The sequence below is a fragment of the Mytilus californianus genome, unplaced genomic scaffold, assembly GCF_021869535.1.
Source record: "Mytilus californianus isolate M0D057914Y unplaced genomic scaffold, xbMytCali1.0.p SCAF_3, whole genome shotgun sequence".
Taxonomy (NCBI): Eukaryota; Metazoa; Mollusca; class Bivalvia; order Mytilida; family Mytilidae; genus Mytilus; species Mytilus californianus.
The window spans coordinates 67,007,387-67,031,499 of record NW_026262679.1 but is presented as its reverse complement, the minus strand read 5'-3'; the positions used below and the strand labels follow the sequence as shown (position 1 = coordinate 67,031,499).

At 30.9% G+C, this 24,113-nt stretch overlaps 2 protein-coding genes across 2 annotated transcripts in view; one reads left to right on the top strand and one right to left on the bottom strand.

Moving 5' to 3' along the window:
• LOC127733162 (uncharacterized) overlaps window positions 1–24,113 on the top strand; it is a 593,316-nt gene that overhangs the window by 394,494 nt on the left and 174,709 nt on the right. The window lies entirely within an intron of this gene.
• LOC127733626 (diacylglycerol kinase delta-like) overlaps window positions 4,470–24,113 on the bottom strand; it is a 39,749-nt gene continuing 20,105 nt past the window's right edge. Inside the window, 11 exon segments of the mRNA XM_052242945.1 lie at window positions 4,470–4,560; window positions 11,945–12,092; window positions 16,555–16,650; window positions 18,066–18,177; window positions 18,454–18,593; window positions 19,226–19,360; window positions 19,817–19,930; window positions 20,266–20,311; window positions 20,830–20,988; window positions 21,603–21,713; window positions 22,529–22,649. Of these exon segments, the coding sequence (XP_052098905.1) occupies window positions 12,033–12,092; window positions 16,555–16,650; window positions 18,066–18,177; window positions 18,454–18,593; window positions 19,226–19,360; window positions 19,817–19,930; window positions 20,266–20,311; window positions 20,830–20,988; window positions 21,603–21,713; window positions 22,529–22,649 (1,094 nt within the window). The 3' untranslated portion in view covers window positions 4,470–4,560; window positions 11,945–12,032.

Sequence of the window (24,113 nt, the reverse complement as noted above, 5' to 3'; positions counted from 1 at the left end):
AATATTAATGGACCTGGCACATTGAAGTCTTGTCCAAAATATGATTATAATACGACACAAACGGAGCAGGATTTGCTTACCCTTCCTGAAAACCATAAATCATCACGGTTTTTTACAGGGTTCTTGTTGCTCAGATTTTATTTTTCAATGTTGTGTTTTGTGGACTGTTGTGTGTCTTGTTGTTTTTCATTTTAGCTGTGGCTTTGTTGGTTTGTTTCGACCTTTTTTAAGTGTGATTGCCCCTTTGGTATCTTTCGCCTCTCTCTTATATATGATATCACAATAATTATATATATATGTAAGCGTTCATATGCATACAATGCTGAATTAAACATAATAATTAGATAAGTGAAAAAAAGAAAATGAAGAAATAGAAAAAAGGGGACATAAACAGGAGAAGTAGAAGGCAAGATATAAGGATATTTGTACGAGTGAGGAGTTGGCATTCTTAGTGTTTTACACAACAAGGAATGTTTTAGGTCGTGTTATAAAGACAAACGCTTATTCATTCTGGTCGTAAGTTAGTCTGTCATCCTCAAACGTGTTAGCAATGGTGTACCTTCTCGAATTTGTAGAATACATGGGATTTTCAAAGATTTAGACGAACATGTTCGAAACTTTATAATAATTTAGAAATTGATCAAATCAAATAATCCATGTGTGATTGTTTCGTTATTGAAATTCTAAATATGTTTAACCGCGCTAAATATTATATATGACAATCATACAAATAAGTCAGGAACGGGGGTTCAACCTGTAATTTAGTAGTTGTTGTTTGTTACTGTATATCATATTTGTTTGTCGTATCATAGATATAATAGCCATAGATCTATGGCTATTATATCTATGGTCGTATACAGTTTTGTAAATCAATCAAGCCGTTGGTTTTTCTCGTATGAATTGTTTTACCACTATGGTAAATGGTGTCGGCGTTTGCTGCATGTGGAAGTGCATACATTTACATTTTATAGCTTATACGCACAGTTTCTTCTTTCCGCTAGTGATATATAGTCACCATTTGCACTGATATACGAACGGCCGTCTATCCGTCGCTCCAAAATATTTTGCAACATTTTAGTTTAAAAATGTCATTTAAGTCTGGTAATAATTTCGTCATATTTCCAACAACTTTGTTTTTTTTTAAACATTACAAACATTACAAATATAACAAACAATGCTTTAACTTTTGGAACAATATCGCAAAGTTTAAGGAAGACATGTGTAGCTATTTATTGAGATAAACTGTATTAATCTTTAAATTTCGGAATTGTCTAGCAACTATTTCCAAATGGCGTACCGTTAAGACGTTCGAGGCTATTCAAGTAATAAGGAAACTTTGGTTAACGCAACAGCATTGTCAGCCAAGTAGTTAATTGTTGTTTGACAAACTCGAAAGGAGGGAGGAAAGTAATTAAAATGCTACTTAGCATTTACTTAATTCTTATAACGAAATAGATGGGCACAATATTTTAGATACAGATAGTGCATTTCTAAATATAAAACACTTTTTTAATAGAAACATTTGAAATAAATACATCAACAGTGTTTATTTTAAAATTGGTCAAGTCTGTAGGGCGGCAAAAGTAGAAGTCATTGTTATTTTTTTCCTCCTCACTGAAATGCGATACTTTTAATACTAATCCGTAAATATGATTAAGTTTTCGGTATATTTCTTATCAATAGAGTATGCATGTACCAACCAAAGAAATATGACTGTATCCCGGGTTATTACTCCCGAAAAGAGAAATAAAATCAAATCTGGAACTAGTCTCCGTTACCCAGACGGTTGAATTTTACAAATCAATATGTGATACAAGCTGGGACTATTATACTGGTTAGTATAATAGTCCCATATACAAGTGGAAAATATCAATGAATTAAAAAACAAGAATGTTAAAAGTGACGCCACCGAATTTCGTACTTAATCTGTATTTTGTAGTAATAAGCATTGTGTATAAGTTTCATAACATTTGGTTGAGGCAAACTAAAGTTAGAGAACGGAAACAACTTGAAAAAATATACATTATCTTAGTTTTGAGGTAATGAATATTGTGTATAGGTTTCATAATGTTTGGTTGGGGCAAACTTAAGTTACAGAATGGAAACTAAAAATTTTGCAATCTTTTGATTTATAAAGGTGCACAACTCAATAATGGTTAAAGTGACACTACCCAAATTCAACTTCATCTGTGTTTTATCAGTGGAAGGCATTGTATAAAGCATTGATTGTAGTTGATTCAATTATAATCATGGACAAAGGAAGATAACTCCAATTTTAAAAATTACTTGAATAATGACATTGATATTTTTAGAAATTACATTTAGTTAAGACAAACTCAAGTTAGAGAACGGAAACGAAAAATTCAGTAATTTTTTCATTTGTAAAGGGGCATAACCCTAGAACGGTAATCAAAGTGCTTGAAAGCACTGAATGGTAAAGATTGCTTTAATTTATCAGTAGGAAGTAAAATTGAATAATATTGCATTGTATAAAGCATTGGTTGTAGTTGATTCAACTGCCATTATGCACAAAGAAAGATAACTCCAATTTTCAAAGAAGACTTTAAAATATTTTTAGAAATGAAGGGTAAAAATTGCTTTAATTTATCAGTGGAAGGCAAAATTAAACATTGCATTTTATAAAGCTTTGATTGTAGTTGACTCAACTATAATCATGGAGAAAGGGAGATAACTCCAATTTTAAAAATGACTTGATATTTAGAAAAAAAAAGTAAAGGGCATAACTCTAGAACAGTAAAAGTGACATCACCAAAATTCAAACTTGGTCTGTATATTGTGGTAATAAGCATTGTGTATAAGTTTCATAACATTTGGTTGAGGCAAACTTAAGTTAGAGAACAAAAACGAAAAATTTAGCAATTTTTCCATTTGTAAAGGAGCATAACTCTAGAACGGTAAGAGTGACACCACCAAAATTCAAACTTGATCTGTATTTAGTGATAATAAGCATTGTGTATAAGTTTCATAACTAAAGTTAGAGAACGGAAACCAACTTTGGGAGGTACGGACGGACGGACGGACAGATGGACAAGGGTAAAACTTAATGCCCCCTCTGCTACGGCGGGGGCATAACAATATTTTAATCAAACATAACTCTGTGTATTTACAATAAGTAGTTTTTAAGTAAACAAGTTAGTTAAGTTATTTAAACGAGTTAGTTAAGTTGTTAAAACAAGTTAGCTAAAGGGTGTGAGTGTGTGTGATCGGATATTTTTTTGAAACAAGATACCCCAAGGATGATTATTATTACATGGTAAGCGATTAGGTCAAATTTATCCCTCAAGACTTCGAATGCAATGCAGTTCTCTAAATCAACATCTTTTTGTTAAAAATATAGTGGCCTCACCACTTTGTTTATGTAGTGCTATAGAAACAACAGCGCATTACTTGTTGCACTGTCCCCGATTTCACATCATGTGTGAACAGCATTTTTATAACATCAGAATCATACACTTCTTGTCAGAAGAAATTTTGCTATACGGTTCAACGGAACTCAGCTACGAACAAAACATTGAAATATTCTTGGCAGTTCAAACATTCATACTCAGTAGCAAAAAATTTGTCATATAATTTCAAACATCTTGTTCAACAAGTCTACAGTGCATATTTATATCTTAAATAATTGTGTCCGTTCAGAAACATGCACTTTATTATTGTACTTCCGATGTTTCTGATTTTTTTTTCTCTCTTCTTGTGTTCACAACCTTATTATATGTCTTGTTTTCCATCTAGTGTAACATTATTTAATTTTATACATTCTACTCCTTGAGTATTACAATATGAAATGTTCTTATTTGAATTCGGAAACGGATTAATATAAGTTAACAGCTTGTTTCCAGATCCTATTAATTATTCAATTGTATTAATATGTAAATGCCAAATTGTGTACATAATTTATCTTGAATTTAATTAATAAAATATGTTTACACTAAGGATGATTTTGGCCATATTTGCTTAAATTTTGCCAGTAGTTTCAGAGGAGAAGATTTTTGTAAAAATCAACGACGATGACGGATGCCAAGTGAGGAGAAAAGCTCACTTAGCCCTCTGGGCCAGGTGAGTTAAAAAAGCAATGGACAAAAAGCAAAAGTGTCGGACAAAAAGCAAAATTATCTGACAAAAAGCAAAACGGACAAAAAGCAACGGACAAAAAGCAAAAGTGTCGGACAAAAAGCAAAATTATCAGACAAAAAGCAAAACGGACAAAAAGCAACGGACAAAAAGCAAAAGTGTCGGACAAAAAGCAAAATTATCGGACAAAAAGCAAATTGCGGACAAAAAGCATCGTATCATACCAGTTAACATTTTTTAACAACTGACACTGAATGATTACAACAGCTAACATGGCCCATAAGACGAGGTGTCAAGTGAGTTAACAAAAGTACAATATCAGCCAGCACAACAATGGAATCATATCTAAAAGGAAGATCAAATAAAATGAAGAATGATAAAACAAACAATTTATTTTTGTCATGAATCTGGAGATCTGTTTCTGTGAAGTTGTGGTCGTAGTGATGATAATGTGATCAAAATGGCTTCCTAAAAAGAGAGAAATATCTTTCAGTATAAAGCATAATAATTTGTTTCCATATGTTCACCTAGAAATGCATGAATTATTTTTGCGAGAACCCCCCTTTTTTTTTTACAAAAAAAACAATATCTCTAAAATAAAAATTTGAATCATAACAAAAAAGTATACAGATCTTTAGATTAATATAACTAAGAAGTGTGTAAACTTTTAAGCAATAATCATAAATCGTTTTTGAGATACGGCGCGACATGTGAAAAAAAACCCTCCCCCTTTTTTTTACAAAATACTCAATAACTCAAATATAAAATTTTGAATCATCACCAAAAAGTGTACAGATCTTTAGATTAATATAACTAAGAAGTGTGTAAAGTTTTAAGCAATAATCATAAATTGTTTTTGAGATACGGCGCGACATGTGAAAAAAAAAACACACACCTGTTTTAGTTACTAAGTCCCGTAACTCAAAAAGTTTTAATCTTATTTTCACCAAAAAGTATACAGATCGTTTGACCTTCATAAGAAACAACTATTTTAAGTTTCATGAAATTTGGATAAGTCGTTCTCAAGTTACGGTGCGACATATTTACGCCGGACAGACAGACGGACAGAAGGACAGATGGACAGACAACATTTGTATACCATAATACGTCCCGTCAAAATTTTGACGGGCGTATAAAAACTATGAAAGAAGGAGTGTTTTGGGCCTGTAAATATAAAAAAAAAATGAAAAAGGTTCTCCTGAACACTTTGTCTCGTCTGGACTGCTGTTGGCAGTGTAAATTGAATGTTGACTGACAAAGAAGCTTCTGTCCAACTTTTGTAACATTCCATGAAGAATTGACAAAGATATTTAAGTTTTAAAATCTTTTACCACAGACTGTACCTAAATATTTAAGGTGAATAATAAGTCCATTATTTAGTAAAGTACAGCAAAGCAATGAACAAAATGTAAATTTTACTCTTGATAGTAACTTTTGATTTTTGAGATGCTTCTGTAAAAATTTCAAGAAATTATATGAAGGTTTGAAAAAGGTTATCAAAGTTTTAAAAACTTTAAAAAAAAAAAGTATCTGAATATTAACTGCGAAAAATTTTATCAGTAAAACACAGAAAAGTAAAAAAAAATGTTTAAACTTCAGATCTGTCTAAGTTATTTGATGTCTAAAAAACTTTAACCCCAGAATGTATCTAAATGGTAATTAAAAAATACTTTTCTCATCTATCAGTAAAATACAGAAAAATAAAAAATATGTTTTCAAAATCTTGTATCAGATGCTATCTCTTATTTATACAGAAGCTTCTGTTTCAATTTCATAAAATTCTATGAAGGTTTGACAAAGTTATTGATTTCTACCGTAATCGGCCCTGTATAGTTCGCACTGTTACATTGACGGCATCCCCTTCTCGTCACGAGAATTCAGGTAAAAAACTGTTTGTAACTGTTTGAAAATGTCCAATGAAACTCTGGTAATTTCAAATCGAGTGTGATCATTTGCGGTATTTTCATGGAAAAACATGTTTTTCATCATCAAATAGAAGTTGAAATTCTTGTAAACGATTCTAGAACACTTCACGAGTGTTAAAATAAGTCAAAATCACAAAAAACAAGTAATTGAGTAACTTGTGTTTGTTTAAGCAGCAACTTCGAATAGCACATGTAAATGAAAATAAATACGGTGAGAGTGTTCAGAAAATCTGTACTTAATAAATATCACTAGAATACGACTTTGAAAGTAAAACAGTTCCATCCTCAAGTAAAATAATGTTTAACATATCTATCACCTTAATGTGTGAAGGATCTTAAGCTAAAACAAACATGTGTTAGTACGAAACACCAAGACGGAACGAATAACTGATTATGTTTTGTAGTTTATACAGCGTTATGCATAAACTGGTTCCTGGCTGACTTATTACACTTTTTCCTTTTGTTAAATTTGAATGGATTCCATTTTCTGCAATGCAGTGAAAAGAAACGAGAAATTTGTAATGAAGCATTTAATTTTGAAATTTATCAGTTTATATTTGATATGGAATAAAAAAAGCATATTAATATGGATTATTAGTTTTGAAAATCATAAGATCGCCCTCTACAATTTCAATAACAAACCTGGCAGAACTTAAAACAAACCTTGTGAAATCAAATTTTTCTCTTATTTCTTGCTTATCATTCTCTATAATCTGCACCCCTTGTGGCAGATTCAATTTTGGAGAATAAAACCGCGGACTATACAAGCCTGAATTGGGTAATAAAACTTTAACCCCAGACTATATCTATACATTGTGCATATTCAAAAGGCTGTGTCCTTTCACAATACTAATTTTCTAAAATGTTTTTCCTTATTGAATAAAATTGAGAATGGAAATGGGGAATATGTCAAAGAGACAACAACCCGACCAAAGAACAGACAACAGCCGAAGGCCACTAATGGGTCTTCAATGCAGCGAGAAAATCCCGCACCCGGAGGTGGTCCTCAGCTGGCCCCTAACTAAAATTGTGTGCTAGTTCAGTGAAAATGGACGTCACACTAAACTCCAAAACATATAAATGAACTAAAATTAAAAAACATACTAGACTAACAAAGTTTGGAAGTTTGGATTCATCTTTTCAAATTGATCAACTGATAAAATATTTTAGCTAACTGATAGTAAAAGGTTATTTTTTGGGTAGCAATAATTGTGCTTTATTCTATTTCTCTGTATGTATAAAGTCAAGGTTTATTATAATTTTGTCACTTTGCCACATTTATTGTTATATCATGTCCATGTAAATCATGAAAAGAAAATAATTAAAAAAAACCAATCTTTTATAGCGATATATGTTTGATGGAAAAAATGAAATTAGTACCACCAACCATGTACTCTTAAAAGAAAGGGAAAAATTTCACATTGAATTACCTCCCTTTTAACATAAAAAAGAAGTTATATGTAAAAATTTGATAGACACTTGAGAAAAAGGATACACTAATAATATCCTTCATTGGTTAATTTTTGGGTGAAGAAATTGGTGTTAGTAATGAAAAATAAACAGAGCAGGGATTTATAATTAATTATCTCCCCTGTTATATAGAATGGATACATTTCCCAAGAGATAGTCAAATATTTGATTTGATTCAACATAAAAAGAAGTTAGTTTATAGGAAAAATTAAAACACATCTATAGTTCTTATTATAAAATGTATAGGGATTTGTTCAGGATTGTAAATGTAAATTTTGTTTTTTTGACAAATTAAAAAAAATCAGTTCTTGTATTAGTAAAGAGAAAGAAAATGCAAAAATGTAAAATTAATATGACTATTATTGCACAAATACAATATATGTATATATATATATATTATCTAAACATAGTAAATTGGTGTATAAGTCAAATTAAATGAGCTTTCTTATATGTGTAAGAGTTCAAATATTATTATTGATTAATGCACATAGATATATAACATGTTAGATTGGATATAGACAATGTAAATACATGGTTTATAGAAATTTAAAGTGGTTTTCAGTCTTTAATTTCACTTGTTAACATATTCATGAATTTTTATAGTAAAAAACAATGTTTGACTTTGTCATCTTGGAATGTGCGTGGCCTCGGAGATAAGATTGAAGATCAAAGGTTTATTGATAAAATTAAAAGTGATATAAATATATTACTCGAAACATGGAAAGGAAGTTGTAAAGATTATAATATTGAAGGCTTTAATTGTATTTCAAAAGTCAGAAAAAAGCGCAAAAAATGCAAGAAGGCACAGCGAAGGCATAATTGTTTATTATAGAAAAGAGTTAGAAAAAGGCATACAAAATATTGTAAATGGCACTTCATCAGAAAACAGATTATGGGTTAAACTTGACAAAAACTTCTTTGGTTTTTTAGAAGACGTATACATGTGTGCAGTATATGTACCGCCTATATCTTCTGTGTACTCTGAAAATGATTTCATGTCTTTAGAAAATGAAATTTCTATTTTTTCTGCTAAAGGGAAAATTCTTTTATTAGGAGATTTTAATAGTAGAATTGGAAATAAACCTGATTTTGTAGTACAGGATTCAGCAGAAATAAATAGATTTGATGGCTCAAAATTATTGCCAGAGAATTATATGATTGATGATGAAATAGTAAGACAAAATCAAGATAAAATTTATAATTCACAAGGTAAATCTTTATTAGACTTGTGTATATCTTCGAGGTTGCGCATATTCAATGGCAGATACATGGGAGACAGTTTAGGTTATTGCACATTTATGTCTGTAAACGGGTCAAGTACAGTTGACTACGGAATTGTTAGTGAGAGTCTCCTATCCTTGGTAAAATATTTTAAAACAGATTGTTTTTCATATATGTCTGATCATGTACAGATACAGGTCACCTTAAAATGTGATATAAAAATATATCCTAATATACAGTTGGATAAAAAAAGATGGAAAAATGTAAAAAGATACATTTGGAAAGAGGATTCTGAAAATTTCAGAACAAATAAAAAATAATATAATCAACTTTGAACTAGAAAATTTTTCTGAATGTCAAAAAGGTGTTGATGGAGCAGAAGAAAAGTTAACACAAATATTTGAATAAATCTCTGAAATTTCATGTAAAATAAAAAAAAACAGGGATAAAAAGAAAAAAGAAAAAGTTTAAACAAGTTTGGTCAGATAATTCAATTTATGAAACCAAAAAAGAAATAAACAGTATTTGAAATAAAATTAAAAAATGTCCTAGTAATCATTTGAAAAACAAATACTTTGAAATGATAAAAAAACTAAGAAAAATGACTAAAATAAAGAAAGCAGAATATAAGAAGAAAATTTTTGATAACCTTACAGATACATTTAATAAAAAACCAAAAGACTACTGGGATATAATTAAAAAGTTTAAAAAGATAAAAGAAGTTGACCAGGGAATTCCACCAATTTTACAAGATGAAGATAAAATTAAAAAACACATTCAACAACAAGGCAATCCAAAATCATGTGATGAAAATTTTAGCCAGGAAATAGAAAATAAATTAAAGGAGTTTGAGAATAACATAGAATTTAAAGAAGAAACTGATACCCCCATCACATGTAAAGAGGTTAAAAATTTAATACATAGATTAAAAAAGGGTAAATCATCAGGTCCAGATAATATAATAAATGAAGTTATAAAATATAGTAAAAATGTAACACTGAAAAGTATTGTCAAACTCTTTAATTTGATATTAAATACTAGTATTTATCCTTCTTCATGGCAAAACTCATTTGTAGTTTTGTTACACAAAGCAGGCGATAAAAGCGACCCTAATAATTATAGAGGTGTCTCCTTAATAGATTGTCTACCAAAATTATTTAATGCTATCTTAAATGAAAGACTTATAAAAAAAATGGAAGCTGCTGTCAGTAAAAGTCAATTTGGTTTTCGTAAAAATCATAGGACTTCTGACAGTATCTTTGTATTAAAATCATTAATAAATAAATATTTACATAAAAATAAAAATAAAATATATGCATGCTTTGTAGATCTAAGGAAGGCCTTTGACTCTGTATGGAGAAAAGCCCTCCTTTATAAACTTTACAACCTAGGAGTTGGTAAAATTTTTTATAATATTATTAAACAACAATATATTAACACTAAATCAGCTATCAAAGTGCAGAATCAACACTCAGACTTTTTTGAAATATCAAGAGGGGTCAAACAAGGAGATTCTTTAAGCCTCTCTTTGTTTAATCTTTTTATAAATGATATTGAAAGTGAACTCTCAAAAAATGATAATTATCCTTTAAAATCAGTTTCTTCTGAGGTAAATTGTCTTATGTTTGCAGATGATCTACTTATACTTTCAGAAAGTAAACAAGGTTTGCAAAATAGCTTAAATAATTTAGAAGAATATTGTGACACCTGGCAACTTACACTAAATGTTAACAAAACTAAAACTATGATTTTGCAAAACAAAAACATTAAATTAGAACAATCTTTTGTTAAATATAAAGATATAAATTTGATAAATGTTCCAGAATATAAATTTTTAGGTATTCTTATTAAATGTAATGGTAATTTTAATCACAGCTCTGAAGAACTAGTAAAAAAGGTGAAAAAGGTAATGTTTGCTATTAAATCCTATACTGGTTCTTTAAATAATATCCCTATTAAAGTAGCATGTAGTTTGTTTAATACTATGGTGGAACCAATTGCTACATATAATTCAGAGGTTACTTTTATGGATACATATATAACATTATATAGAGCTGTCCAGAGGGCAAATGTATCCCATAAAGAAATTGACTTTCTTGATTTTACTAATAAAACTTGTTTTGAAAAACTTCATTTATCATTTTGTAAATATATTTTGGGAACACAATAAAAATGCATCAAATTTAGCAGTTAGAAAAGAATTAAGTAGCTATCCATTAGAATTAAAAATAAAGGTCCAAAGTTTACTATATTTAACAAGACTTCTAAATAATTGTATAAATCCCTTATTGTATGAGGCTTTCACTCTATCAAAGAATCTAGACTCAGCAGGATGTTACACATGGTTTACGTATATAAAAAACATTGCAAAGGAAGCAAATGTAGATTTTAAACATATTGAGGAGTGTAAGAATCTAAACCAAATAAAAACACTTAAAACTGAATTAAAAGTTAAACTCCTTAATCATTATGAAAATTATATAAATAAATTTGAGAAAATAGATAATAGCAGTAAACTTCTATTATATAAAACATTAAAACAAAGTAATAAAATAGAAACATATCTGAATTCTAATATATTTGAAAATAGATGTAATATCACTAAATTAAGATTAAGTGATCATAATTTATTAATAGAAAAAGGGAGACACCTAAAAATCCCTAGAGAAAACCGGTTGTGTCAGTCCTGCAATACAATTGAGGATGAAAAACATTTTCTTTTGTATTGCAGGAAAAACGCTTCCAAGTTTTTATTGAAAAATTAACAAAGGCTAAAAGTATAGAAAATTTTAATAGCCTCAATGAAAATGAAAAAAATGATAAATATTCTTTGCCCATCAACACAAAAACAGGTAGAAAGCATAGGTTCCTTTATTAAAAAGTCATTGGCACTAAGGATAGGGGACTCATAATTGAATTTTGAACTATTTTCATTAGTTTGTTTAATATGATTATACATGCTTTTTTCTTGTCATTATGTTAATGTTGTTTTTGTCACAAATCGTATAAGTTGGTTTATATGGCAATAAAAGTTTGATTGATTGATTGATTGTAAAACTCTACCCTAAAGCAAGAACCTACTTTACTATTAGTATACTCTCTTTAACATAATAATAATTGAATATTTTTAATCTTTTACGTTTGAATGATAACTTTAAAGCCTTCTATTTTTTAATTTAAACTGCATTCTGTAAACAATAATATCTGTTTACAATTTTTCTTTCTCTATAACTCACTTCAGTTCTGATGGTGTGACTCCCTTGACACGGGCAGGTGTTGAGGTAATGTTGGAACAACAAGCTGGGATTATCTACATTCAGCGCTTCATCTGCATCTAAACTTGCCTCTAAACCTTGAACACCACCAAATACTACTAGTGCATGTCTGAAAATAGATGTTACAAATTGTCAAAAAGCAAGTTTAAAAAACCTATATAACTGAACAATCTGCTCCATGTTCCTCTTAGATTGATAAAAACTGACCAATCTGCTCCATATCTTAGATTGATAAAAATGATAAAAAAAACAAAAATAAACAAATGTAATTTGATATGATCAGCTGCATATAATGACAAAATTTTGAAAGGAAACATGAGAGCTATCTAACCAAAAGACCTAAACGACAGAAACTCTTGCTAAAAATCAATATATCTAAATGGCAATATGGTGATCGAACTCTTAACATAACCAAACATCTTACAAATAAGACATCTTCTTTACAAAAGTCCTTGGAGAGATTGTTTAGTTGTCATGTGACCAGTTTAATACACATAAAATTAATGTGGTTAAATATCTATAATCTAAACAGAAGACATGTTTAATTTTGTACTTTTTATACAGTGTTGTATAAATAACACATAGCTGAGAGGGTGATAGAGCAGATTGTTACCCAGAGAAAACAGTACCAACCCTCTTGGGTATGTGTTATTTAATTTATCAAACTCAATGTTCTGCCAATATTGTCTTTTAAATTTTTAATTGGAAATGATTAACTATGACGTCATGGTCATAACGTTGCAGTTATTGGAAAAACAACAAAAGTGAAGCAAGGTGTATCTTTTATTTTGACAGTCTATGAAAAAAGTTCAGAGGCCAAAACATAGCAGTTGAGCATTTTCTTTAAAATCATTGATGTAAATTCTATTCATTGTACTTTAAATTATCAATTTTGATTTGTCTGAATGGGAGGATAATATTCAATAAAATGCTCCGCTGGGGTGCAACTTGATACGACCGCAGAGGTCGAACCCTGAACAGTTGGGACAAGTATGGACACAACATTCAAGCTTGATACAGCACTGAATTTGGATTGTAATTAAATATTTGACACAGCATAGGTTTCTGACACAGAATGAATGTGGTCTAAGAACTTTAAAATTTTTAATTTACCTATTCAAACCATATCATTATTATTTGCTTTTATATATAAATCAGAAATAACCAATTTAAAATGGAAAATTTTAAAGAAAAAAAAGGAAAAAAAAATCCCCCCCCCAAATTTTTTGAACCCCCTTATGATTCATCACCCCCAAACTCAATCCCTGCCTTCCCTTTGTGGTATGATACCTTGCAGTACAATTTCAGAGAGATCATACACTTGAACACAAGTTATTGTCTGGAAACTAGAAAAATGCTTGTTTTTTGGCCCCAAATTCCTAAACGTTTAAGGCAATTACCCCCAAACTCAAACCCAGCTTTCCCTTTGTGATATGGAACCTTGTAGTACAATTTCATAAAGATCCATACACTTACACACAAGTTATTGTCCTGAAACTAGAAAAATGCTTGTTTTTTTGCTCCTTATGGCCCCTAATTCCTAAAATTTTGAGGCAATTACCCCCAAAATCAATCCCAGCCTTCCCTTTGTGGTATGGTACCTTGCAGTACAATTTCAGAGAGATCCATATACTTGAACACAAGTTATTGTCTGGAAACTAGAAAGATGCTTATTTTTGGCCCCTTTTTGGCCCCTTATTCCTAAACGTTTTGGGCAATTACCCCCAAACTCAATTCCAGCTTTCCCTTTGTTATATAGAACCTTGTAGTACAATGTCAGAGAGATCCATACACTTACACACAAGTTATTGTCATGAAACTAGAAAAATGCTTGTTTTTTGCCCCTTTTTGGCCCCTTATTCCTAAACGTTTTGGGCAATAACCCCAAACTCAATTCCAGCTTTCCCTTTGTTATATAGAACCTTGTAGTACAATTTCATAAAGATCCATACACTTACACACAAGTTATAGTTATGAAACTAGAAAAATGATTGTTTTTTGCCCCTTTTTGGCCCCTAATTCCTAAAATTTGGAGGCAATTACCCCCAAAATCAATCCCAGCATTCCCTTTGTGATATGGAACCTTGTGGTACAATGTCAGAGAGATCCATACACTTACACACAAGTTATTGTCATGAAACTAGAAAAATGCTTGTTTTTTGCCCCTTTTTGGCCCTTAATTCCTAAAACTTCCAGGCAATTACCCCCAAAATCAATCCCAGCATTCCTTTTGTGATATGGAACCTTGTGGTACAATGTCAGAGAGATCCATACAATAACACACAAGTTATGTCTGGAAGTTACAAAAATGCTTATTTTTGGCCCCTTTTTGGCCCCTAATTCCTCAACTGTCGGTACCATAACCCCCAAAATCAATCCCAACCTTCCTTTTGTGGTATTGAACCTTATGGTAAAATGTCATAAAGATCCATTCACTTAAACTAAAGTTAGAGTGCGTAAACCAATGTGTCTTCAGACAACGACAACGACGACGACGCCGACGTCATATCAATATACGACCACAAATAAAATTCAGTTGTCCAACCAAAACTGACTTTACAAATCAGCTTTGCATTCAAAAAGCAACAAGTTTTCACTACCCAATTAAATGCCTCTGCTGGGGCACAGTTTGATACGACCGCAGAGGTCGAACCCTGAACAGTTGGGGCAAGTATGGACACAACATTCAAGCTTGATACAGCACTGAATTTGGATTGTAATTAAACATTTGACACAGCATAGGTTTCTGACACAGAATGAATGTGGTCTAAGAACTTAAAATTTTTTAATTTACCTATTCCAACCATATCATTATTATTTGCTTTTATATATAAATCAGAAATAACCAATTTAAAATGGAAAATTTTAAAGAAAAAAAAGGAAAAAAAAATCCCCCCCCCCCAAATTTTTTGAACCCCCTTATCAATCCCCACCTTCCTTTTGTGGTATTGAACCTTATGGTAAAATTTCATAGAGATCCATTCACTTAAACTAAAGTTAGAGTGCGAAAACCAATGTGTCTTCGGACGACGACGACTATGACGACACCGACGCCAACGTCATACCAATATACGACCGCAAAATTTTTTTGCTGTCATATAAAAAGAAGGGGGTGGGGTTTACCCTCGTGGACTTCCCCTAAATTTTATTTTATTTGTTTTATTGTCGAATACAAGAATAAATATGGTTTAGGGGTGGGAATCTCAACTGTTTACAATTTCTCAAACAGAAGGGGGTGGGGGGTTACCACATTGGACTTCCCCTATATTTCATTTGATATCTATTATTGTCCCATACAAAAATATATATGGTTTAGGGGTGGGGATCTCGACCATTTACAAGTTCTCAAACAGACACGCTGGGGGTGACCCCAGGGGACTCACCTTTTATTTCATTTGATTTGTAACATACAAGAATATATATGGTTTCAGGGTGGGGAGCTTGCACATTTACAAGTTTTCCAAAAAAAGGAGGGTAGCTGTGAACCTGAGGACTATCCCAATATTTCATTTGATTTGTTTTATTGTCCCATACAAGAATATATGGTTTAGGAGTAGGGATCTCAACCGTTTACAAGATAAAAGCACATTATCAAATTGAAGGGGGGTAGGGGTAAGAATATATATGATTAACGGACACTTAATTATCTACAAAATGTCTAATAATGAACAGTAAATTCCAAACTTCATTTATACAGTAATACTAGTAAGTTTCAAACTGTATATATACAGTCCTACAGATCTTATCAGAAAACAGAAAATTTTCAAATAAATCTGTCACTCCAATGATTATCATATGCAAAAATATTTCCAAGATCTAATTAATAATGAAAATAAATCATTATCATATGCTGAAATATTTATAATATCTAATTGAACAGAACTATGGTTGTTTAACATAGTACTCTAACATAATTAATAATGTAATAATCTTCAAAATGTCTAATGATATAGCTTATAATCATTACCACTTAGGAAATAGATAATTTTCAAATAAATCTGTCACTCCAATTTTTATTCTGAGATAAGACAAATCATAACATTATAACAACAGTAAAATATTTAAAAATTCTACTTTTGGATATTAAAAATGGCGATAACTCACAAAGGAGATATACTAAAATCTTGAAAATTAATAGAGACCTTCATTAAGTCCCAGGAAACAACATATTTAAATTTGAAAAAAATTTGTTAAAGCGTTTTCATGTTATTGTGCGGACACTGTTTGGCAGCCACCAGTACCGCCCAGCCGCCCGCCGTATATCACCATTTTAATAATCGATATTTCCTTCGAAAATCCAGTTAAAATTGGAAAAGAAAAATTCAGCAATTTTTCCATTTGTAAAGGGACATAACTCTAGAAATTTATAGTGACGCCACCAAAATTCAAACTCGATCTGTGTTTTGTGGAAATAAGCATTGTGTATAAGTTTCATAACATTTGGTTGGGGCAAACTAAAGTTAGAGAAAGGAAACCAACTTTGGGACGTACGTACGGATAAACAGACGGACAAGGGTAAAACTTAATGCCCCCTCTGCTACAGCGGGGAGCATAAAAATCAATTTACTTACTAGCAGAGCTGCTTTATCAGAAAGAAAGACATTGGTATCATTATAAAGATGTTGGACACGACATATAAAATCTGTTACTTGACTTCGTACTGTTGGCTGCAAATAAATCAAAACATTCAAACATATCGAAAATCTAAAATCATTGATTAAAACAGTGCAATGAATTCTTAATAGAACAGATTTTAATGTCATCTTGCTCAATTTTTTTAAATTCATAATTCCATCAAAGTAAAAGCAGATATTGAATAATTATTTTATAGTACAATTTTATAAATTGGAAATTAAAACACATATCCTGATCACATTTATGCACAGAAACTGATAGTTGCTTTTTGTTTTACTTGATGATAACAATTCAAAACAGACTTTGCCACTTGCAAGAAAATGAATGTGTGATTGTGATACAATTCAGTGAATCAAAGATACAATATCAACATCATGCTGAGCAAACTAAAGCACATCTATACTAACAAAAAATTTGACACAAGGCTGTAATAACATCTGAATCAATACTTTTATCATGAAAAAATCTACTTAAACTGCATGATTCATGCTTGACATGCTTTAAGCAGGGATAACATCAATTTGTTGTAAGGGACAGTACAAATATTTCATTTGTTATTCAGCATGAAAGGTGGAATTATATATTTGCAAGTGAATTTGTTAAGTGGAAACATGTCAACCCCTATTGCAGAGCCCCTCAGCTAAACAACATTCCCCGACAACATATATCAACCTGGCTTATTTCAGTTTCATCTGTATCAAGCTGATTAAATAAAAACAAAAACTAATTTATCAACAAGAAAATATTATACCAAATTCTTTTTTATTATTATTAATATTTATTTCAATTTCACTTTTATTCAATAAGTTTGATAAACTTTTAATTACCAATTACAAGTAAAAACTTTCTTTATATTTGCCATGAATGTGTAAATTTTTGGCCATAGATTTTTGGTACGAGAACTATCAGTTCAAAGATGATCTACATTTTTTCAATTGACCTTAATTTCAAAAACTGAGCTACTTATCCCTAAACAGGGATTATGAAAACTTGTTACTAAAATTTACAGCTGAAACTAAAATAGTAGAACTATTTCATGTCCTTTAATAGGCCAAAGAATAACCTAAAATGTCAGTTACTATTAATTTTACATTCACCAAAGTTCAGGCTTGTCAATATCAACGTACTTATGTATACTACTACATTCACATATATCTTAAAACTATCTTAATACATGAAGTATGGCTCTTCATACTTTCTTTTTCACTACCTAAATTATAGCTGTATGACATCAAAATAAATTGAATGAAACAACATTTACACATTCATATGAACATAAATAAGACAAAATGGTAACCATACAAAAGACAAAGAGATTTAAAAGTATTGCAAGTTGACAGGTGAGCATTTTACAAAACAAACAATATCCATTTTTCAACAACAATTTTTTGTGTATGGTTTGGTTCAATGTTGACATAAAAATTGAGGTAAATATTTAAATACATACATCAGCCAGTCGTCCTGATGGAAACAAATTGTCTAAGAATTCTGAAGACTGGGTTGTTAGGGGATACAAATCCTCTTCAACAGCACTGTACTTCCTGGAAACTACTTTCACACTGAAATAAAAGATAGATTCTAGTTAAGAAAATAATACCAGGTTTCAATCTACTGGATACCATTTCCACACAATAATACACCTTGTGACAAGTTCAGTCTAAAATTAACAGTATACAGTTTTCATTTCACAGATGAATCTTTCACACTAAAAACAATCTAACAAAGTGCCCTTTGAAATGAAAAAAAAAAATCACTTTCATACTTTAAGACAATGGCAGAAAATTGTTAAATTGACTATGACCATATGTCTAATAACTACTCAATAAGGTACAAACCACTTTATAAGGGAGGATGCTGCCTCTACAAAGCTCTGTAAAACTATTGACTCTTCCTCAGAGAGAGGGATGGCTTGAGGACTCCGTGGTCTCTCTGTTTTCTGTTTCTCTGACCATTGGGTTAAGGTCTTCTCAAATGCCTGAATGAATATAATTTGCAAGATGATATTGTGGTGTGCTTGGTGCCTAATGTCCTGAAACAAATCCATGTGCTAGCTGTGTTATTCAATAATTTATCACAGTAAATCTACAAAACAGTTCTGGCATACCAAAAAATTATAACTAGAACTCTAGCATGTCAGCTACAGCCCCACTTGCACATTTTTGAGTGATATTGATAAATACAATGTGGTATATTTTTGAGTGGACTTTAATAACATTTTACCATCACCATTTATCATATAGTCCAGAAACCTTAAACCAGCTCTACAGACAAGAATCACCACTCACTTTTGTGGTTTACAAGGATAGAAAATATGCTACATAGCATATGACCACCAGCAAAAACTAAGGCCTTCCTTTAATAGGCATAAACACATTGCATAAGAATGTGCTTTACTTGATGCAGTCTGGACTTATGATACACTATAGAAGTGCTACAAATGGACAGACAGACAGACTAGTCGACAGGGCCTAAATGACAGTCCTTTTGTTTGATAAAGGAGAAATAGTTTTTTTAAATTCAACTGAAAACAAGCAAAACTATGCTAAAATGTCAACCTCATGACAATCACAAAACTAACTGTGGAATTGTAACAGCACTGTGACCTACCCTGTCCCTAGTCAGCATTTGTGCTCTGTTCTTTTGGACAATTCTGATATAGCCTGGTGGTTGGTTCCAAGCCTCACCATCGACTTGTACAGGAACAGCTTCATCACCAATTATTGTTATCTTTACTGTTCTACTCTGTAAAAGACATAAACATAAATTATATGAAGAAATTTTTTGGTATATTTGTCCTGAATATATGCTTTTAACACTGGCTGTTTTTTATTTTGTCCTAATTATGGCTTGAAAATTGGTTGTTGAGTTAATTGTTGGTATTGTCATGAACATGCCTTAGTTAAATATTGGCTGCTGCTTTAATTTTTGGTGTTTTGCCCTGAATATGCCTTAAACATTGATCATTGCATTGATTTTTTGGGATTTTGAGCGCAATATGCCTTAAAAATTGGCTGTTGCTTTAATTTTTGGTATTTTGTCCTGAATATGCCTTTAACATCGGCTTCTGCATTGAAAGCAAACAACAGTATTGATTGACCAATGGGTGCTTAAAGTACAGTGGCAAATATTACATGCATATGCCCTTTAGAGCAAGAATTCCAAATTTTTAGATTCTGTGTAAAGCAAATATATAAATACCTGAGCAATTCTATGATGTTGTATATCTAATACTCTGGAGACTGCCATCTGCATACCACCAAATACTGCTACAACTTCTAAAATCTTGTCATCAAAACTTGGGGCTTGAAATGTCTGAAATGACAAAAACTATTACATTAAGAACTTTACATTTTTTTGTGGTCAACTTCTGATTAAGAGTACAAATTTTTTTTTTTACAAAAAAATACTCTAAAATATATTGTTTATTATATAAAACCAATCTGCAACACTATTGGACTACTTTTACAATTTCAAAAGTAAGTTATAATTCAAGACTTAAAATTCCCTGTAGAATATTATATTTAGCTGAAACATCTCCAAGAATAATACAGCTACTTCAGTTCATTGTCCTCCTTCAATTTGAATTGTTATAATCTTGTTTTTAATCCATAATACACATAATATATGAACCTAAAAAATATACTCACATCTTTTTCTCTTGTTCCTCCCCAAAAATTAGCACCTCCCATGTAACTGAAATACAAAAAACATATGTAAGATCTGTAAGTAAAGACAGTTATTTCAACAATACAAAAACATTGCTTGTTGATTTCACAGTATTATTTCAATACCATATTGAAAACTGTGGTGCATTTAGTGAGGTCAACAATTCTAGACATCAAGATTATATAAGAAGTAAGTCATAGTCATATAAAGACATTCTACCTAAATATAATAAGTATATGCTGTTTCAAAGATTTGCTGAGAAGATCTGAAGTTTCCCTGACAACTTGGTAGAAATTTGGTAAATACATCCTGGTCTTTTTAGTGATCGCATGGTCAATTAAAGTACCACTTCCTACATCTATCATCATTAAAAAAAAATATTTTAATTCAAATTTAAAATTAAATTCAACATATCTTAAGTAAGCAAATGTGTTGACAGAAATATTCTATAGTTTTCAAGCAAAAAATGCAATATTTATTGAGCCTTTTTTGTAATTTGGAAACTCTTTTATAGTCTATATTAACTACAGTAAATTGATCCATACCTTGGAATATTGAGTATTACAATGCCTTGTAGACTAGGAAGAGGAATTTTCTGTCCATCACATTCTAACTGTACTCGTTGATCTAAGTTTTTGAATGTCCTCTGTAAAATTTCCTTTCCACCCAGAACACCATACCACATAAAATTTTTGGTTCTACTTCTGAAACAAAGATTACAATGAACGTGAAATTGTTCATATTGTCACAATGGAAATCTTTTTAATTAACTGTATTGTTTAGCATATTTCTCAGGAATGATACCATTGATTGAAATAGTTTAATCACTGATAAGTACTGTAGACATTTCACAAACTGACATTTTCAAATTTCAGAATATTCCTGACAAAGTCCTGCAATGCATGTACTGAAAATTACCCTTTGCAATAGGGGATTTCTGAGATAGTGGCTGCTTCAAAGTTGAGGTAAAAAAAAATCACACTACAAATTACATTTTTCTAGGCCTTTGTCTGGTCTTTCTCACAGGCAATTAAAGAAAATTTTAACAGATTCCCACTTAAACTTTCTGTTTTAACCATGTAATCTTGCTGTTAATGTGACAAGACACATATTATAGGGAGACGACATGTTGGTCCGAAACCAAGTCTAACTGTCTGACATATTCACACGACGGGTGTGAGGTCACATGTGTAAAATGAGATCAGATTGGGAGAAACAGACTATTTTGGAAGTGCTGTATTGCTTTATACTGTAAACAACTGCATTTCTTCTTCCAAAAAAAATAAAATATGTATACCACCCTCATTATTATACATACCTGCATTTTTCTGGATGTTCTTCTCGTTTATTTTGAAAATCTAAGGAAATTTTTGCATCTAAACCAATTCCAAAATAATTATTCATTACACATTTTTCAATATACTCCCTTCTGAAAAAAAAAGAAGAGTAAGGTGTATAACTGGATCCAATCAACTTACTGTTCAAGTACCTATATTGAAAGTATTATCCATTTTTAAACCACAATCATATCTTTATATTTTGTTATGTTCTTGAGATATACATGTATGTATAATGAATAGCATTCGTTAATAAGAAAAAACTAAATTTTATCTAATAAGGATAGTAATTTCGACTATCTTAGTTTGTTATAAACAAAACAATATGCAACTATATGTTTACCTTAATTTCAAATTTTGTCATTATCTAAAGCATATTCCCAAGTATACTATCAGTAAACTGAAAATAATTTCTGAAATTTTCATCAATACTTTCTTCTTTAATATTGAAAGTGACAAAACCCTTTACATTATAAAATTCAGTACTTGTCAGTTTCTTCCATAAAGATTATCAGTTCTTCTCTATAAATGGAGGTCATGAAACTTAGACCATAACTTTAAGGCGCTCTTCAATAAAATAAATTGGCATAGACACACTAAATTTGGTATCCATTTGTTTTATTATTGCATGTTTGTTACAAAAACAATTGGTCTGTTTAGTCTATGAGGTCATAATAAAACCAATAGTCATTGTTATGTAACTGTTATGATATGAAGAACATATTGTTATAAATTTTATGTAATATAAACAAAAACTGAGGTTTATAAACTCTCAGGGTGATGAGTTTTTTTCAATTGTCCTATTTTTACCTGGTGTTAATTTATTAGGGTTTTTTTTTGCCTTTGGCAAAATTTAGGTTTATAATAGAAAATAACTTTATGTTCTTCTGTTTAACAGATTACTTACGATGGAATCTCTTCCTCCATCAAAGGAGAGGCTGCAGCACACAAAGCATCAGCATTAGCTAATAGAACTTTACTTATAAAACTACAACCAGCTAATTTAGCTGCTATACTACTACAGAGACCTGAAACAAAAATAATATAAATTTAACACCAAATACTCTAAAAGTTCACATTTAAGAACAAAAATGTAAGTCAGAAATATGCACGATCACTTATATATATTAGCATCCTACAATGTACAATTTGAACAGCTTCCTATGCATTTACATATATTTGGCTTTCTATATTTTTTGCTCCAGTGTTCCTATTGTACGGAAATTAAGATAAATGCTTCAAATATAGCAAATTCAGTATAGAGGATTTCAGTTATTTACATAGCTCACTTTCCATGAAAAAATTATGCAATAGTACTCGTGGGAAAATAAATATGTTTTTTGCTTTTGTGCAATACACTATGTTGTTGCGAATTGACCCCCCCCCCCCCCCCAAAAAAAAAAAAAATTACCCCCCCTTTATTTTTGCTGTTGTGAAATACACTATGCTGTTGCGTATTGACCCCCCCCCCCAAAAAAACAAAATTAATTTTCCAAAAAAAAAAATTCTTTCCCTCAAGATATGGTCATAATCCCAATTCAAATTTCCAATGGAGTTTGCAACCATAATTACCAATTTAAATACATCATAAAAGTCTTAAATAGATAATTTAAAAGCAGTGTAAGGGAGGTAATCCAACATTGTACAATTCTGTTTTTGGATTACCTCCCTTACACTGCTTTTAAATTGTCCATTAACCAGGAAACCCTTGTTTTTCCCCTTTTTGGCCCTAATTCCTATACGGTTTGAGCCATAACCCCCCAAGCCAATCCTAATCATCCCTTTGTGGTATAGAAACTTGTGGTATAATTTCAGAGAGATTCATACACTTAAACACAAGTTATTGTCTGGAAGTTACAAAAATACTTATTTTTGGCCCCTTTTTGGCCCTTATTCCTTAACTATTGGTACCATAACCCCCAAAATCAATCCAAACCTTTCTTTTGTGGTATTGAACCTTATGGTAAAATTTCATAGAGATCCATTCACTTAAACTAAAGTTATTGTGCGAAAACCAATGTGTCTTTGGACGACGACGACGCCAACGTCATACCAATATACCACCGCAAAAAATTTTTGCGGTAATTAATGTATAAAAGATATGAACGAATGCATGTTAGAACAATGACATGTCCTCTTACATAAAAGGAGTAACCTTGATATTGCTGTCCCATTAAATTTTTATTTTAATTGTCTAAATGTCATTTTTTTTTCTATATGCAATTAACCAAAAGGCAACTTGTCATGCAAACAAACATTCTTTTTTACATGAGAGATAAATAGGAAATGATTCTGTGCTGGTGAAAGTTAGGCAAATAACCGAATAATGCTTTTATGGATTGTGGGATTAAAAAGAGCCAACTACTGTGGATTCATTTATATTCGTGGATACCAATTTTCGTGGATTGAAGAAAATTTGTATATTCATGAATGTTTAATTTCGTGGTTTTGCCAAAGTCCACATACAAGCATATAGGAAGTTTGTACTTTGT